This window comes from Staurois parvus, unplaced genomic scaffold, assembly GCF_062004578.1.
Source record: "Staurois parvus isolate SC_StPar_1 unplaced genomic scaffold, SC_StPar_1.0 ptg000639l, whole genome shotgun sequence".
NCBI classification, from domain to species: domain Eukaryota; kingdom Metazoa; phylum Chordata; class Amphibia; order Anura; family Ranidae; genus Staurois; species Staurois parvus.
The window spans coordinates 739,887-754,952 of NW_028318435.1; the positions used below are offsets into that span (position 1 = coordinate 739,887).

At 41.0% G+C, this 15,066-nt stretch overlaps 1 protein-coding gene across 1 annotated transcript; it reads right to left on the reverse strand.

Moving 5' to 3' along the window:
* Window positions 1–12,018: 12,018 nt before the first annotated feature.
* Window positions 12,019–13,113, reverse strand: LOC149449037 (general transcription factor II-I repeat domain-containing protein 2-like). The gene has a single exon (XM_089693866.1). It carries the CDS (start codon window positions 13,111–13,113, stop codon window positions 12,019–12,021), a length of 1,095 nt encoding a protein of 364 aa, XP_089549992.1.
* Between the last annotated feature and the right edge of the window lie 1,953 nt (window positions 13,114–15,066).

The following is a 15,066-nucleotide window of genomic DNA, read 5'->3' on the forward strand; positions in this document are numbered from 1 at the left end:
TTTGGATTCAGGTTAGTACACACTATAGTGGGATCAGGGGTGGACTGACAACTCATGGGGCCCACGGGCAATAAGGGATCATGGGGCCCCTGTGTCCTTGCCCACAGTCAAAGCACGCCCAAAAAAACCTATAAAAGATACCAGGGGCATTTCATGGGGCCCCCTACTGACCCTGGGCCCTCGGGCAGTGCCTGAGTGCTCAAATGGTCAGTCCACCCCTGTGTGGGATGTGCTTTATTAATTTTTCATGTCTGAGGTTTACAACTACTTTAAGGTTTCCAAACTAGTCTACATTAACTTAATCACCTCTTTTGTTAAGGGGTTTAGTATTTACTAGCAATGATGAATAAATTCCCTCAGTATCAAAACACCCCAGCTCCTCTCACCTTTCAAGCAGTTTTACTATATCCCAGAGTTGTGAATTTTAATTCACATAGAATAGAAGTACAGTCAACCCTACATGTCTGTTCTTTTTTAATGACCAAGCAAAGGTGCACTGAAGCCCAAGGCAACCAGTCAGAAAGCTATAGCCCGGCTACACTGAGGCACCGAAAAGTGATTTATGAACAACTGCCTAACCTTTTGGCCCATCACATCTCATCTCTGAGCTAGGTGCAAATCATTGCTCTGCAACATCTGTATCCAGAATAAATATAAAATATACATTGTTGTTTATAATTTTGTTTATGTTTACAGACAAATCCATATATTAAAGCCCTGTCACCTTAAAAAATGTCACAAGGTTACAGACTGATCATTTAAGAGTAATCTAAAATCCCCATTCAAGTAATTTTCTAGAAGAAACAATTTAGGACAGGTTCCAGGTGTTACTTTGCAATATGTTCACTGTCACTCTTTATAGAGAAGTGATCACTGATATAGAATGCTAACCACTTCCTGTCATGAAAGGAGATCTCACTGTCAACTAATACTATGCCAGTGTAATTTCCTGATGTGGGAGGTTTACAAGTGATCTGGCAGCACTGATTTTACATGACAATGAATATAAATAACCATATGTAAAGGATGGTTCTGTCCTGTTGGAACCCTGAAGGGGCCATCCCCAAACTGCTCCCACAAAGTTGAGAGCATGAAAGTGTCCAAAATGTCTTTTTTTTTTTTAATTTAAATATTTATTTATTTTCCATATAATATACACATTTCTTCATCATTTTCGTATACAAAAAACATTTTCCAAACCCTTAATTACTTTTCTACCCCTGATTTATACCCTCTACCACCCCCGACTCACTGCAAAAGCCCACCCACCCCCTAGGATACCCCCATTTCCCATAATTAAACCCTCCCCCTCAGCATACTTCTGATGACTTTTTTCCTAAATAGAATATACAAGTTCTTCCTCCTCTTCCTAAGTTGTTACTTCGTGGATCTTGCTACAAAATCTTCCCATTTTCTCCACTTAGCCCCATCTTGTCTTCTTGCCTGTAATATAATTTCTCCATCTTACATGTCTGATTTGTTCTTTCTACCCAATCCTCCTCCCTCGGTATCTCTGATCTATGCCAAAACCTAGGAATCAGACCTTTTGCCGCGTTCAAGAAATGCCATACACCAGAGTCTTTATATCTATTTACTGGTAGATCTGTACTATGTAATAGACACACCTTTGGGTTCAATCCTATTTTTATCCCAGAGATTATCTCAATTAATTGGACTATTTTCTCCCAGAAGGCTTGTATCATTGGGCACTCCCACCATAGGTGATATAAGGTACCTATTCTTCCACATCCCCTCCAACACTCTGAAACCTTCTCCCCATTCATCCTGTGTTCCACGTTCGGTGCAATGTGCCATCTCGTTAAACATTTATAATTTACCTCCACCTCTCTCATACTTATATTCTCGTGTATCAATCTATATATTTTCCCTTGTTTATCCTCATCTATCTCTATTTCCAAATCTCGTTCCCATTTTGCTATATACATTGGCTTTGTGTGTGTGACTAACTCGGTGAGAATCTTGTATACCTTAGCTGTGCCCCGTTTCCCATCTCCACGTGCATCCAACAACCTCTCGAACGAGTTCCACTCCTTTCTCATCCTCAAAGGTTTTGGAAGATTTCTAACAAAGAGTTTTAATTGGTGATATCTCCAATCATCTATTTTAATAAAAAGATCTCTTCTATCTGTTTTCAAATCCTTAAGTGTTCTCAACTGCTGACCATCCATTATATCTCTCAGTTGAATATCCTCTTTTTTGAACCATTTTCCTATACTCTCTTCCCTACCTGGGGGAAAAAAATCTGTGTTCCTAAGAGATATTAATTGTGAGTTGAAATCCCATTTCATGTATTTGTGCAAATTATCCCACACCTTTAAAACATTTAATGTGAAGACACTCGTGGAATCTTTTAAACCTCTATACTTTGCTGGGACCCAGATACTTTTGCTAAGGGTAGATCCGCTTAATTCATTCTCAATCTTAACCCACCTTTTCCCCTCTGGGTTGTGTGTCCAGTCGTACGTTCTCGCTAGGATTACAGCTCTATAGTACCTCTTTATGTCTGGCATTCCCAAACCTCCCTTCTCCTTATTTCTACTCAGTAGGTCATATGATATTCTAGGTTTTTTGTTTTTCCATATAAATCTTGTTAGCATCTTTTTTATTACTTTAAAGAATACATCCGGGATTTTTACTGGGACCATCTGAAATTTATATAAAATTTTAGGTACAATTACCATTTTTATCAGATTTATACGCCCTATCCAAGACGGGTTACCTCTTCCCAATATTCTTAGCTCCTCCTTGATCTCATTTAAGAGTGGGATATAATTTAACTTGTATAAGTTCGTAAATGAAGCAGATAATTTAACCCCTAAATACTTTATCTCTTTGTTTTTCCATGTAAAAGGGAATTCTTTTTGTATTTTTTCTTTTCGCTACTTGGGAGGTTAACGTTTAAAATCTCAGTTTTTGATGGATTCATTTTCAGGTTTGATAACTCCCCATATTCCTTTAAGCTCTTCATTAAGTTGGGTAGTGTTATCCTCGGATTTCCCACATAAAACAGCAGGTCATCAGTGAAAGCTGCCACTTTATGTTCTTCACCTCCTATCTGCACCCCTGTTATATCTATATTCTTCCTAATTGTTGCCAGCAAAGGTTCCAACGACACTACATACAACAATGGGGACAGTGGACATCCCTGTCTAGTTCCATTTGACATTCCTATAGTTTCTGACCTCTCCCCATTAACCACAATGACCGCGGAAGGTTCTCTGTACAACTTTCCTATCCACTCTCTCATTCTTACTCCCACTCCTAAAGACTCCAGAGTATCCATCATAAAGCTCCAGTTCACTCTATCAAACGCTTTCTCAGCATCAATCGAAAGCACCACTACCGGCGTTTTCCCCTCCCTGGCCTTCTGGATAAGCAACAGAGATCTCAGACCGTTGTCTCTACCCTCTCTCCCTGGCACAAATCCCACCTGGTCAGCCTGGAACCAATCTGGCATTAGGTCTTTTAATCTATTTGCTAGGACCTTTGCATATAACTTTGTGTCGATGTTCAGGAGTGATATTGGTCTATAACTGGAGCATTGAGAAGCATCCTTCCCCTCCTTTTGGATTAGTACCACATGGGCCTGTAAAGATTCCCGCCTCATCTCCATCTCTCCTCCTAGGGCATTCATATATTTCTCCATTTTTGGTAGTAACAAGTCACTATATTTTTTATAGTACCTCACTGTATAACCATCTGGGCCTGGGCTTTTCCCCTTTATGGTACTTTTTAATGCACTTTTTATTTCTACCTGTGTAATTTCCATATCTAGGGAATTCAATAGATCCTCACTTAATTTCGGTAGTCCTGCATTTTTAAAATACTCTCTTCTTTTTTCTCTACTCTCTTTACCACTTATATTTACTAGGTCTTGAGGGGCAATGTTATACAACTTACTATTGTATTCTTTGAACACCCTAGTGATCTCTGGTAGAATAGACCATTTCTCCTTTAGGATTTCTTATTTTTTCTATATAATTCCTGTTTTTCTTTTCTCTCAAAGCTTTCATTAAATATTTAAATGGTCTATCTGCCCATCTATATCTCTCACTAGCAACTTTATTAAAGATTCTGCTCTTCTCCTCCTCCAACAATAACCCCAGTTCTTCTCTCTTTTTTACTACCTTCTGTCTTATCTCTTCTGTTCTTTTATTTTTATGTAACTGCTCCAAATCACTTATTTCTCTTAACAGCCCTGTAAGTTTCTCTCTTCTTTCCCTTTTCTTTTGAGCCCCAATCGCAATCAATATACCTCTTATATAGGCCTTATGGGTCTCCCACACTGTGGCCACTGACACCTCCCCTGTCTCATTCTCCGGAAAAAATCTTTTGATTTCTTCTCTAATTTTCCGATCCACCTCCTGGTCTAGAAGGAGAGCCTCATTCAACTTCCATCCTATCCCTCCTGGCGAACATCTCCCCCACCTCACTTTCAGTGTTACTGGAGCATGATCAGAGAGAGACATCGCTTCTATTTCTATTTTGTCCACCCTTTCTATGAGTTGATGGTCAACTAATATGTAGTCCAATCTGGAATACATCCCGTGGGCATTAGAGAAGTATGTATAATCTCTCTCTTTTCCATGTGTCACTCTCCAAATATCCACCAATTGACATTCATATATCACCCCCTTCAGAATTTTCAAAGCTCTACTTCCCTCTCTCTGCACAGATTGTGTTGTGTCCATTTGTGGGTCCATGCAAAAATTCAAATCCCCGGCCACTATCAAAGGACCCTCCCTAAAGGCCATCAACTTTCTCAAAACTCCCTTCAGGTATATCTCTGGTTTCTTATTTGGGCAGTAAATATTCACAATTGTACATTTCTGTTCTTGCAATCTACCCTTCAAAAATAAAAATCTCCCCTCCGGGTCTGTTTCTCTCTCTTCAATCTCCCACCTTATATTTTTTGCGAACCCTATTGCAACTCCCTTAGCTCTTTTAATTGGGGAATCGGCAAAGAACCATGTTGGATAATTTCTTGAGTACAACTTTACATTTGACTTAATCTCTAGGTGAGTCTCCTGCAGGAAAACCACTGAAGCCTCTCTATGCTGCAACTCCTTGAATACTTTAAACCTCTTCCCTGGGCAGTTCAAACCTTTTACATTATATGTTAAAAATCGCAAGTTTTCCATAAATCTTGTATCGGTAAATTCTTATTCCCCAATCTAACGTGCAGAGACTTAACCCTAAGGCCCCCCCTATCCCTCTTATTATATCCCTCCACCCCACTCCCACTAGTCCCCTCCCTCTCACCCCCCTCCTACTTACTCCCCCCCCCTCCCCCCCCCTTTTTAGGCCTTCAAACTGCCTATCAATCATTTGTGGTGATAAAACCACCTTTGATTTTTTGTTTATACCTTGGGGTTGAGCTCCTCCCATGTACGGCTTACCTCCCCTCCAACCACCACGGTTTCCCTCGCTACTTTTATTCTTTTAACTTTAGCGGTGCAATTTAGAGAGAAAGTTAGGAGAGAAAAAAAAAACAAAACAAAAAAAAACTCACACTATCCCAACTAACTCCTCGCTACCTCCCCCCTACCTACTTCCTGCCATACTTCTTTTCCCCCAATGCCTATTTCTATCTCTGCTTCCCACCCACTAATCCTCGTTCTCTGCAATTCCAGTCTGTCGCAGAAGTCTCTTAAGCCTAAACATGGCGGCGCCGGAGAGCACGATGTGAGTGCTCTCCGATAACCCCCGAGCAGACCACCACGAGATCCCCTACGGCTAGATCTGCGGAGACCTACCCGAGCAAGGAGATCTCCAGGGTGAGAGATGCCGGCGCTCTGAACGGAGAAGAGAGTGAGAGTGGGAGCGGAGCTCCGGGAAGCGATCGCGCTGCGGAGACCAGTGATCAGCTGTCCGCTTGCTGGGGAGACAGAGTAAGGCGGAGTGATCACGTGGGTTGGCCGCAGGGGAGCTCTGGGAAGCTGAGACGCCGGCCGGTTCCCTGGCAAGTGCCGGGTCCCTGACAGTACAGCGGAGATGCCGGTTTAATCCCCAAACCTGCCGTACAGGAGAGGAAAAAAGGAACAGAACTCATACCCACAGTGCACAGGAGACCCTGCAGGAATCCCCCAGAGACACCTGCTAGGTGTTACGAGTGGACGGCTGACGATCTAAGTCGACTCACTGGGTGAGTGAGTGAAGAAGGGTGAGTCCACATGCAAGAACCCACATGTAACTGTTTAAGTCTGTTGATCTGTGGGAAAGGACTTTAAAAATTGCCCATAAAGAGAAAAGGGGGATTCCCAGGGGATCTGGAAAGTGAGAATAGAAAGAAGAGGGAAAGAGAAATTATTAAAGTGGTTCCAGAAGAGAAGTGGGAAAAGAAAAAGAAGTGTTAAATTGACAGAGACTGCCTGATATCATTACCCCAATATACAGCTTAAAATTTTCCTCTGATTAAAGAGCTCAGCCTGTGCAGAAGATATGAAGAATAAAAGTGTTAAAGGAAGCGGGCTTAAAGGGTCCCAGACGGGTACAATTAAAAAATACACCTCCCAGGGGAATGCGACTCCAGAAAGGGCCAATAGTGGAAATGAAAAAAGGGAAATGGAAACCACCTTGGAGAACAGCCCTAGAATGTCAGTGGGCCTGAATAGTAGTAGCCAACTGTGGACAGAAAATCCAGTGAGGATAGATCTGGAAAAAGATTTACAAGTGCCGAATAATAGAGAGATGGCCGAAATGTTTAAGGACTTGGAAAAAACTATTAAGCAAGAAATGACAAATATACGACAAGATCTAGGGCACCTGCTAATGAGAACGGAAGAAATGGAGGGAAAAATTAACAAACATACCCAAGTCATTTCAGATTTAGAAAAAAGGGCCGCTATGATGAGGAATACGCAGAAACAACTGCAGTATAAAATAGAAGTACAGGAGAACAGGTCCAGGAGAAGCAACTTGAGGATAAGAGGAATTCCAGATATCCTGAAAGGGGGAGAACTGCAAGAAATAGTCTGTAAAATGCTAAACTCCATTATGGACAGACCTGAAACAGAGGAAATTAAACTGGATGGAGTTTATAGATCAGGAAAGTCCCAACAAGGTAACAGGAAGGAAAAATCAAGAGATGTGATTGTTCAGTTGCAAAAATATGGAGATAAGGAAGAGATTTGGAGAAGGACTAAAGGAAGAACAACTATTAGGTATGGAGATATAAATTTCCAGATTTTTGCGGACTTATCGTATGAAACTTTGTGGAGAAGAAGAGCCTTGAGGCCCCTATTAGAGCAGATGAGATCAAGGAATGTGCAATATAGATGGGGTAACCCAGAGTGTTTAATCGGATGGAAGAACGTTGTCCAAAATGTCTTGGTATGCCGACGCCTTAAAAGTTCCCTTCACTGGAACTAAGGGGCCAAGCCCAACCTCTGAAAAACAACCCCACATCATAATTCCCCCCCACCCTCCACCAAACTTTACACTTGGCACAATGCAGTTAGGCAAGCACCGTTCTCCTGGCAACTGTCCAGTCGAGTCCAGTGGCGATGTGCTTTACACTACTGCATCCAACGCTTTGCCTTGCACTTGGTGATGTAAGGCTTGGATGTAGCTGCTCAGCCATGGAAACCCATTCCACGAAGCTCTCTACGTATTGTTGTTGTGCTAATCTGAAGGCCACATGAAGTTTGGAGGTCTTTAGCTATTAACTCTGCAGACAGTTGGTGACTTCTGCGCACTATGTACTATCATCATACTGATAGGTGAAATGGTACTACCAGACATGCAAATAGTTGATATGACAATACCAGAGATGCAGATAGTTGGTTTGACACTGCCAGAGATGCAGGTAGGTGATATGCCTCTACCATGTATTCGTCTGGTAGCAGAAAATACTACCAGAAATACAGATCTGAAATTGTGTCACCACAATAGCTGGACATACTGTAAATATCATTGCAAGTACATTACAATGTGGGTCATTTTGATTGTGATGTAACACCCTTTACTGATGAAAAAGGTTGATTCTAGTAATGAAAAATAGGGAGAGGCTCACTAGCTCCATCATGGACACTTTATGAAGCAAAATACCCCTCTCTCTTTCACAAACTTAAAACTCTATTACATATTTGGACTAATTTCCCACTTTCCTGGTTAGGACAAATTGCTGTGGTAATAATGCTATAGATACCTAAATATTTGTTCCTATTGGGTATTGCCTATCCACATCCCATTCTACATGATGCATATACTCCAAAGCCACAAAACACATTTAATTTGGAAAAAACAAAGACTCTTCAAACATACTATGTTCCAAAACTACAGGACACTGTAGGGCACTGTGCTGCCTACGTTTCACAAAGCCTAGGAACCATCACACCAAAATGCTTTGACTGTTATATATTTGAAAAATTGATCTTTGGTTCAATACTTGCCCAAGCCCATCCTATGCCAGGTTTTTATGTGCAGTTATCAAGATCCCTCTCCACCCAATCCCCCTCCCTCCTCCTCTCTTAAATTTTACCTTTCCCAGCACCCAACTCATCCCATCACCCCACTTTCTACAAACACATACTATACATACTCTCCTCTTTTTGCTTCTCTCTTCTCCCTTTTACTTATGTTGAGTTGCATACACTTCAATAATATCTATGTCACTAGATTAATGTCTGTTCATCTCAAGTCATTATTCTAGTGATGTGAATACTGTTTCACAGGACAATGCAATCTTTTGTACTTCTGTAAATTTTCAAATGAAAAGACTGAACACAAAAATAAGGGCAGGCTATTGTAGGCTGTCTGCAGATAAAGAAGAAATATTGTTCAGAAAAGATTAACCAGTCCAGACAGAACAAAGCTACTGCCATTGCTGAATCGGATTTTAAAGGTAGAGGCCCTGGGTTTGTTATTCTGATTCTGATTTAATATTAATAGTGTGTAATTGACCTGAAACAAACATGCAGGAGGGAAGTTGAGACTTTTTAGACTTTGCTGGCTGCCTTATTGCTCCAGGCCAGTGTCTAACTTGTTAGTAAACCAAGATGGTAGTCCCTAAGTACTTACCTTTAAAACCAACTCAGGAAAAATAACCCCTATACGTCTGTCCTTTTTGTTTAAGTGGTCATTTACAGAAATGTTCATATTCATTGAACGGGAAGTAATTTGTAAGTAATTTGTAAGTTACTTTAATTAGTTCTAGACTTTTTTTAGAGACAATATTGCATTGTTTGAATATAAGAAAAAAAAATAATTAAGCCACAATTAAAGGGTGTCCTCTTATCTTGATAACCAACACCTGTTTACAAAATCTTTGGAACATTAATTAGGTTGCCATAAATGGATCAAACTCTCACATAGATGAGTAAAAAGAGGCATGCCTGTCCTAACTCAAGTATCTCCATCAATGAGGCCTTCCATGACCTCTTCTATAGACCTGGGTTCTATAGAGAAAATGAACCGTATGTAACTGGGCACAAACAGATGTTAAATGAAAGAACACCTCTTTTTATGATAACAAATGTTTTAAACAATCATATATGCAACATAATATTTTTCTTTAGCCATGCCCATACATACAATAGCTTAATCATCAGAAGGGATGCTCAAATCTGTTCCAACACATTCTTAATCCAAAACAACATATGCAAAGTTGAGTCATTGAAAGGAGTCGCTCATCAATTATCTTACTGACCTATTTTTATTTGTGATCTTTGCCTATAGCCCTAGTGAAAGGGCTCTTTAAATCCCCTGAAACTGATTGGCTTGTTTCATGGAATTTTAATAAATGAAAGCTTTGAATCTGAACCACAACATCTTTGATTTCCTATCCTTTGGCACTCCTACATGTGTTTTATGTTTTATTTGATACAGGTTATGAAAGACTTCCACCCCGGAATGCCTCCTTTCATTGCTGTTTTTCTTTGAAATTATTTGAAACCAAGATCCTAACTAATCAAAGTGTGAGAAATTAGAACTATATGAATTGTACCAGAACATTCATACTGAAACATTCAATTTCCAACTTTAATTTTCTGGTACACTTTTGAATCTGTTTTGGAAATATATAAACTTCTTTTTTCAGACACTATAATTTAACAAATCATATTTGCTTCTGACTATTCTGCCTGTTCTATTTTAAACTTTGCTTAGTGATTTTAACTGTCAGTTCTTCGCTTTTTGGAAAGCTTAAAATATTCCCTGCTTCACATTATGTCTTTTTGTGACACAAAACAATTATATTTTAAAACAAACATAGGTAAAAAAAATATTGCAAGCCTAAAAAGACCACAGAAGGACAAGTAAACATTAATAGGTTGAAAAAATGTATGCTTACAGAGGAAATACAGCAGGTGACTTTAACCTGACAACAGTTACATTTATGAAACAAGGTAAATGAAAGTGAGCATGTACAAAATCAGTATGTCAGAATAGCTTCTGTGTTGGCTGCCAGCGATGTCTACAGAAGCTGGATTGTACCACTAGGTCTGTCTGGAAATAAACCTTCACAGTCAAGTCATTATGACATAACCTTTTAATGCTTACTGGGACTGCTTTACTAAAAGAGTAAAGAATATTCACTTAAATTTGAAAGTAAATTCCTGTTCACTTTAAATTCCCAATTATGTCCAGATGAAATAAATAAACAGGCATTTACTTTAGCGTTCATTTACAGAGGGCTCTTGACTGCATGCCTCGTGCAAGTCTGTGTTTTCCCACAACACTTGTGCATCCCCGTGCCAGCAGTCCTTAGATGTCTACTGGGACAGACAGAGCCACTGTGTCCCAATATGACATGCGGGTGCGGGAGGGTTCCCACACTCACCCTGTGTGCATTCAGGGAACCATGCACACCCAAATGTCATATTGGGATACAGTGTCTCTGTCCATGTAGCCACGTGTCCCAACAATCCTCTATGGACTCTCGGCATAGGGACGCATGCAACATCAGTGCATCCCTGTGCTGGAAAAACACAGACCTCTTTGGGTCACACAGTTAAGTGTTGAATATTCACTCAATTTATTAAGGGCAGATTATTACCTCCTTTATTAAATCACCCTCACTGGATCTCAATCAGATCCTCTAAGTCAGGGGTGTCCAAACTTTTTTCAAAGAGGGCCAGATTGGATGAAGTGAACATAGTGGAGGGCCGAACATTTTTCCGAACATTCTTTGAACCATTACAATTAAATGCAAATAAATTATTTTATGCCAAGTTAATTGCAAACGACATACTTTTCATTTCATAACATTAAGATCAACTGACAGCTGAGTTTCCACAATGTATTGAAAATAAATTGAAAAAAAACTTACCTGCACTAATGTGAAGGGTGAAACTGAGATCTGGACTGCAGCAAATCGGTTAGATCAGGTACAAAGGCAGTGGTTTTGATGCGCAAAATGTCACGCAGATGAGAGTCACTTAGTCTTGTCCTCACACGGTTCTTGTTAAAGTTCACAGCAGAGAATGTCTTCTCACACAAATATGTTGAGCCAAACAAGCTCAGCAATTTCTTAGCCAATGTCCGAATCTCTTGAAACCTGCCCTTATCCAGTTGGCGGTAAAAGTTCACAAGAGAGAGCTGTTGGTGATGACTGCGTAACTCGCTGTCACAATGCAGCTCAATGAGCTCAAGCTGCAGCTGATCTGGAGCATCATCGGGGTCAACAGAGAATGGAGAGGAGAAAAGGCTGATCTCATTTTCAATAGCTGCAAAATCTTGAAAGCGCTGTTTAAACTCTTCAGCCAGAGATGCGATGTCTGCTGCACACCTGCTCATTTGCGCACTGATATTGTCCTGTGAAAAACTGTTCATTACTTCCTGCAATGCTGAAAAATGTATGGTATTGGGCTGTGTTTGTGACAAATGCCTTTGGAAAAGTTGCAGCTTTGTTTCAAAGGCCTTGAGGTGTGAATAAAGCTGGTTTACCACTGCATCTTTTCCCTGAAGACTCGTGTTTAGTACATTCAGATGCTTTGTTATGTCAACTAGAAACCCCAAATCAGCCAGCCAAATAGGATCAGATAGTTCTCGTATCGGTTACTCCTTTTCCAGGAATTCTTTGATTTCCTTTCTGAGAGAGTAAAAACGCTGCAGCGCAGACCCTCGACTGAGCCATCTTACATCGTTGTGATATAAAACATCTTCATATTCAGCCTGGATGTCCAGTAGAAACTGTTTAAACTGGCGGTGGCACAGAGCTTTAGCGCGAATAAAATTAATAGTCTTTACAACCGGTTTCATAACATGATCATATTTGAGATATTTAGCACAGAGAACTTGCTGATGAATGATACAATGGAGTTTAATAGCTTCGCCTCCTTCTTCAATCACCTTGTTACAGATTAGGGTTGATAATCTACTTCGTTCACCAACCATAGCAGGTGCCCCATCAGTAATAATCCCAGTAACTTTGTTCCAGGGCAGTTTCATGTCATCTATTGCGGAACTAACAGCAACAAATAAATCTTTTCCTCTTGTTTGATCCGTAAGGCTTTGGAGGTCAAGTAGCTCTTCAGTCACATTTATTTCATCATCCACCCCTCTCAAAAAAATCAGCAACTGAGCTGTGTCAGATAGGTCTGTGCTTTCATCACAGGCTATTGAAAAGAAGTCAAAATCCTGTCCTTTGGACATCAACTGTCTCTTAATATCTGATGAAATATCTTCAATTCTCCGTGCTACAGTGTTACGAGCCAGGCAAATGTTGGCAAACTCTTGCTTCTTCTCGGGACAGATATTCTCAACCATTTTCATAATGCACTCTTTAATAAATTCACCCTCAACAAAAGACTTGCAATTTTTAGCAATTAATGTTGCCACCTCATAGCTTGCCTTTGTGGCATTTTCATTTGACTCACGGGCTCTTGTGAAAAATCGCTGTTGTGACATTAAAACCGCTTCAAGTTGCTTCAACTTTTTACTGCGGTCGCGCCCTGTTAGTTTGTCGTATGTGCTATGTCTCGTCGGGTAGTGTCTCTTGACATTAAATTCTTTATAAACGGCCACAGTCTCTTGACATATCAGACAAACACAGTGATTCCGTATTTCAGTGAAAAAAAAATCCACTTTCCACCGTTCCTGGATATGGCGGCCCTCACTGTCAACTTTCCTTTTTTTATTTATAGTCGCCATTTTATAAATTGGCCAGAAGGGGAAGAGTGAATGGTGCAGTGCCAGAGTAAAAATGTGGCCCTTCTGGAAATACGTTTATGAGAGTAATATGGCAGGAATTACATTTTGGAGATCTGTTCCTTGTTCATATTTAGCAAGCATAATTCTGCATGATTCTGCTTCTGTTTGACCTTGGCAGGTGTAAGCTGAGTTATTTGACACGGTCAGAGTCTCTGGTAGCAGCTCACACACTTCCACCACTCCACAGCATCACAGATTCTGCTAGGTCAGGGCCCTACCTACCTCTGTCCAGCTTCCCGCATCCCAGCCCATGAAATGGCGGTCTGTCTCACACCCCAAATACAGCAGTCCCGCGGAGGAGGTAGCTGGAGCTGAAGTCTCTGCTCGTCAGCCAGGAGGGGAAGAGAGACTTCACGCTGGAACGCCCTGATGTCACCGCCCTCTGTCGCTCTCAGCGCGCCGCAGTCAGGCATGCGCACTGCCCTCTGCTCTCAAGCAGACTGTCTGCCATAGAAGGGAGGGCCGTGGGAGGGCCACATTACACAGAGCAGGGAGGGCTGTTGGAGGGCCGTATTAAACCGACCCCCGGGCCGTAAATGGCCCGCGGGCCGGACTTTGGACGTGCCTGCTCTAAGTCCTCAGTGCTCAACCTGTGGCCTGGGGTATGCAGCTCTTTGACACTTTCTAGGCAGCCCTTGGGCCCCTGCAAAAATTAATATGTGTTTCCCTATTGCCCTGTTATAGCAGTGATTTCTAGCAGCCTCATGTAATATATCAATATCACCAGTCTACGACTGTCTCATGACACATGTCTTCAGTCTCCAACAACTCCTATAGCTTTTTCATAGTCTGTGACAGTTTTCTGCAGCTTGTCTACAGTCTCTGACAATCTTGTGTATCATGTCTGCAATCTTGGACCATTTCTTGTATCAGTCTGCAGTCTCTGACCAGCTCCTGTATTGACTATATCCTGTTGTGTGAGTAAAAAATAATTATTTGAGGCGCCAGCTGTGACAAAATAATATATAAATAAAGTATGAAGTTGCCCCTAATTTAGTGGATGCTTTGGTGTCAATATGTGATATAAATAGGTAGGCACTACACAGAAATAAAAATACAGATGGGTGAAAATGTGTAATTATTGGAAGACTAGTATCACTACATGCCCCTAAATAGAACCATTAAAGCTTTAATGGGTATCTCAACATTTATACTATATTCCCATAATTGATAGACCAAAAAACAAATAACAATCCACAATTAAAGTGACAGTCCTTTCGACTTCTTAAAACTGTGACCCGAACCAAAGATGAAGACAGTGACTTGAATCTTCACCATGTGCCAGCAGTAGAAAGTAAAGATTGCTCACTCACCAGATCTTTTGACCCCAATTAAGGTGGTCAGATGTGCTTTTTTTAGGTCATATATGAGACCATCCTCTCAAGATATATCTCCCCTCCAGCAGCTCTCTGCTTGTGGCCATAAGCTATGAAATGGGGACTCCCAACATGCCTCCAATAATTATAAGATGTTCAATATGGATTAACCTTGTGCAGGAATAGTGCCGGACCACTCAGATAAACCAGACAAGTGAAATAACCTTCTAAGTGCAGTATTTATTAAATTAGCAGAAAAATATAAAATCAAACAATCTTGCACTTACATGGAATGGTGCCTGAAAACCGGCACCAGTGTTTGCAGCCTGTGTAAATCTAAGATGGCCGAAAAGTGTTCCACGCCTCATTCTCACTAAGCCTGGACGTTCCCAGACCCGGAAATGACGTTGTGGCGCTTCGAAGTACGTTTCTTCCAGCGGCATCTTCAGGAAGTGATGGCCGCCATATCCGGGTGGATTATATATAAGTGGTTGGCTTCTAATTGGATGACAATCAGTGATGTCTAAGAGGGCTGATCGGGCGGCTCCAGGAATATGGCCGACTATGTAGGAATTAT